Consider the following 4426-nt stretch of genomic DNA (forward strand, 5'->3'; position numbering starts at 1 on the left):
ACAGTTTGAGTGTTAAGGAGCTTAAGATGTATTTAAAGCTTTGACCATTTTTGCTTTTATGTGTCAAGATAAAATTACATTTCCAGATAGATAAAGAAAATCCTAAGGAATCTATAAAATAAAAAGAAAAAACAGTAACAACTGTTGAGAACTAATAAATTCAGCAAGGTTATAGGATATAAGATCAATATGCAAAAATTAAATCTGTTTACATACACTATCAGTGAATGATCTGAAAATGAAATTAAGAAAATAATTCATTTATAATATGAAAAAGAGGTGAACTTATATACTGAAAATTATAAAAATCATTGGAAGAATTTTAAAAAGGCCTACCTACATAAATGGGAAAATATCCCATGTTTATGAATTGGAGGACTTAATTTTGTTGACTATTAGAAGAACTGCTAACCTATTTTTTGGGATGTAAAAAATGTTAAAAAATGGTGAAGGTAAATATTGAAATAAAACTACCAATATATAAGTTTGAGGTCGCTATTTGGCTATTCATTCACATTTACACAGACAGGTTGGACAAACAGAACTTTTAGAAATGTCACTGTAATTTATCATTCTAAAAATGCAAGAAATCTAGTAAGAAACATTAAAGTACTATCTTAAGTTGTGTAACAAATGTTAAAACGAATATAATTTTAATAACATATCAATTTAATATGTGGAAACAGTTTATTGAAATGCCATGCTTTAAATATTTATTTTTTAAAGCAGGATAATAGGAAATATTTATCAGGATATATTCTAGAAATCAAATTTTCACTTTACTTTTTGTGCAAAAAATACATTGTAGAAGGTGGAAATAGAGGATACTTAAATTATTCTATCAGCAAGCCAACATTCATGGGGTGCAAAGGTGTTTTTAATAGGCATTCTATAGGGAAAAACATTCCTAATTGATTCTTGTGTTAAAAAAACTTTTCCCATGTTTTTCTTTGGAGTCATAGATGTTATTATATAAGTTTTAGCAGGAGTATCAAGACTTGTCTCTTTACCTATGGCTTGAACTTTACTGAATTACTGATAATAAATAGGTCCAAATCCTCAGTTCTAGAAAAAGAGAAAAATTATATGAAAATCTTTGCCCCATCTAATATACAGCCCTGTTATCACCTCTCTGATTTTTGGCTTCCAGTGCACTATTAAGGTCATTCTCATAGAAATGAAAGATTTTGTGCCTTTGTAAAATTTGGAGACTTTCGATTAGTGCCCTCTAGTGGACTTTCAAAGCCCTTGTTTTATAGTGAGCACTGACGCGTTACCGTTATATTCCAGGCCAGGCACAGGATAAACCTGCTTCTAGATCTCAGTGATTATTAAGACACACTGAGGCACTGCATTTTCTTCATAGTTAGGAACCACTTGAAAATTGGATATTTATTATGAAAAAAAATGGTTATGAAAGTGCCATACCAAGTCTATATGTTCCTAGATGGCTGTTCCTAGCTTTTCATGATCTGCTACGTCATTGGGATGAGGGTGAATAAATCCCTAGGCAAATCACAATTTTTCAAAAATGAGGATTTTTAACACATTTCCATTTTAAAATCTAATAGATTGATATGCTGCTGAAAGAATATATCCTCTCTGGAGACATATCTGAAGCTGAGCATTGCCTTAAGGACCTGGAAGTACCTCACTTTCACCATGAGCTTGTATATGAAGTAAGATAACCTTGACATTCCAGAGATAATATTAAGTGTTCTTTTTTGCATCACAGTGAATTAATGCTTCCTCAATAACATACATATTTTTTTCTTTTTCAAAAATAATGTTAAAGGAGAAAGTTGTGTTTTAAATTTTTGTAATGATCATAGTTACACACTAAAGAAGAAGGATTTGATACATTTTAGGAGCAATTTCTTATGAATTAATGATCTCAAAATTCCTTCCTTCCTTCCATTCTTAGGCTATTGTAATGGTTTTAGAGTCAACTGGAGAAAGTACATTTAAAATGATCTTGGGTTTATTAAAATCCCTTTGGAAATCCTCTACCATTACTGTGGACCAAATGAAAAGAGTAAGTATAAATAACATTTTGAACAATATTTAAGCTTATACCTTAAAAATATATAATAATTTTTAAAAGTTTATCAGTTGTCAGTGAAACTTTCTTTAGGTATTTTAGTGCTGTTATTCTTTTAAGGTTTTTCTTTTTTTCCCCTAATGTGACTGCCTGAACTTTTTTCAAGGAAAGTGACACTTAAGTGTTGTTTTTTCCCTTTTTTTTTTGAATGTATGATTGTGTATTCTCCAAGGGTTCTTTCCCCCTCCTCCTCTTTTTTTAAATTGTGATTTTTGTATTCTTCCTCAAGGATTCTAAGATACAATTTTATATTTTTGGAGAAACATGAGCCTTTAACAAATTCTATTTAAAATATTTAATTTTTCCCATGTAAAATTGCATGAGTTGTTGTTGAAATGTTAGATATGATGCTTTCTTACTAATATTGAATACCCAAAGTCTGATGTCTGTCTGTAGCTCTTTTCAAAGAATGGTTTTAAAGAAAGCATTTTGCTAATAAATGTTATTTTCTCCACTTTTTATAGTCCAAATCTGACTTAGGTCTAACCGTATAAATATTTGGCCTTAAATGTGGATTGATGACATAATGATGGATTGTGTGATATGGCATTATGTATTTCAGATTACTAACAATTTTATGTATAATTTCATTGTTTTAGGGTTATGAGAGAATTTACAGTGAAATTCCAGATATTAATCTGGATGTCCCACATTCATACTCTTTGCTTGAGCGGTTTGTAGAAGAATGTTTTCAGGCTGGAATAATTTCCAAACAACTCAGAGATCTTTGTCCTTCAAGGTACTTTATTTAGTCTTTTTCAGCATAAAATACTCTGGATGAGGTGCTTGGTGAGGTTAAAGTAAGATGGTTCCTTGTTATTATTTGCTGTCGAGTCGGACCCAACTCATAGCAACCCCTCTTTGGGTTTCTGAGGCAGAATCACTACGAAGTAGATAGCCGTTCCTGGCTGGTGGGTTTGAACAGCCAGCCTTCTGGTTAGCAGTCAAGTGCCTTAGGCACTACACCACCAGAGCTCCTAGATGGTTCCGTAGGTCTATCAAAAAAGTAATAATCTCTCTCTGAAGTCACTGAAGAGCAAGAATCATCTGTTTTGAGTTTATGGAGAAATAAGGGTGAAGCTCATTTTACCTCTTTGTATATCTAGGTAGGACTACCTCATGAAGCCCAGTTCCCTTCAAGGAAACTAATTTTGTGGAGTAGTTCTCTGTACCGGTGTATCTTGTTCTGTACTAAGTAGTTTAAATATTACTTCAGAGTAAGTATTATCACCAGTGAGAAAATGGAGGCTTGGAGAGGTGTAATGTACCTTTTCTAAGGTCACACAGCTAGTAGAGGTCACACATGAATCCAGCCTTTTATTGACGACAAAGATGTGGGCTCTTGTAGTTTATGTGGCATCCTTTGCCTCTTCACAGGGTAGAGAATAGGGACTGATTGAATCTTATCTCGAAAGTGTGTGTATGTGTCTGTGTTATTCTTTGTAGGTGTTACATTTGGCTACTATGATCTAACACTTCTGGAATTGAAGATTTTTTTTTTGCTATTGGTAAAGCTTATAGTGAAGGTTGGAGGAGCTCTGGTAACGTAGTGCCTCAGGCACTTGACTGCTAACCAGAAGGCTGGTGGTTCAAACCCACCGGCCATTCCTTGGAAGGAAGATGGGGCAATCTACTTCCCTAGTTACACTGCCTCGGAAACCCAAGGAGGGGACTCTATGAGTCGGATGGCACATAACAACAACAACAAAATAGTGAAGGTTATAATGTAAAAGCCGTAAAAGTTTAGTAATGTTAAACTTGTTAGTTGTTGGGTTTTATTAAGTTTTTATAATTTTTATCTGAGAAAAAAATCTAAACTTTTGAGTTATTTTAAAATCATTATAAAAATTAAATCTCAGCAAAACACTTTCCTGGGAGGGTTCTTTGCTCTAGAAACTTTAGAAGCCATTAAAGGAGGAGGGGGAAAAAGTAGTGAAAGATACAGTTAATGGGTTTGATAGAAGTGTTTGGAAACAGAGACCTCTACTTTGAGTTGGCATCATTTGGGCACCAATGTGCCAAGTAGTATCCATCAGTAAAAACTGGCACCTTTGCAAGGCTTCTTGCTCCTTAACTGCCTTGTTCAATACCTCTGTCATCTTATAGTTGTAAGCCTTTATGTTCAAGAAAATGTAGCTGACTTTCACTTAGCCTTACAAAGGAAAAAGAGGTCAGCACCATGGCACTGGCTTTTTAAAAGTTGTCAGCCTCTGCAAGTCTGTTTCTAATGTTGCTTTACTATTTTTTTTTTCCTCTCCTTTTTTTTTTTTAATTAGGATTTGGGTGAAGATTTACAGAGTAAATTCACTTTTCATACAGCAGTTC

The 4426-nt window shown here is 33.4% G+C and overlaps 1 protein-coding gene across 1 annotated transcript in view; it reads left to right on the forward strand.

Annotated features, from left to right (window-relative positions):
* PDCD4 (programmed cell death 4) overlaps positions 1 to 4426 on the forward strand; it is a 27681-nt gene that overhangs the window by 20643 nt on the left and 2612 nt on the right. The window contains exons 8-10 of the mRNA XM_007941549.2: positions 1572 to 1679; positions 1925 to 2035; positions 2701 to 2840. Of these exons, the coding sequence (XP_007939740.1) occupies positions 1572 to 1679; positions 1925 to 2035; positions 2701 to 2840 (359 nt within the window). The remainder of the gene's footprint in view (positions 1 to 1571; positions 1680 to 1924; positions 2036 to 2700; positions 2841 to 4426) is intronic.

This window comes from Orycteropus afer, unplaced genomic scaffold (assembly GCF_000298275.1).
Source record: "Orycteropus afer afer isolate SDZICR_OR568_19922 unplaced genomic scaffold, OryAfe1.0 scaffold00082, whole genome shotgun sequence".
Classification (NCBI taxonomy): domain Eukaryota; kingdom Metazoa; phylum Chordata; class Mammalia; order Tubulidentata; family Orycteropodidae; genus Orycteropus; species Orycteropus afer.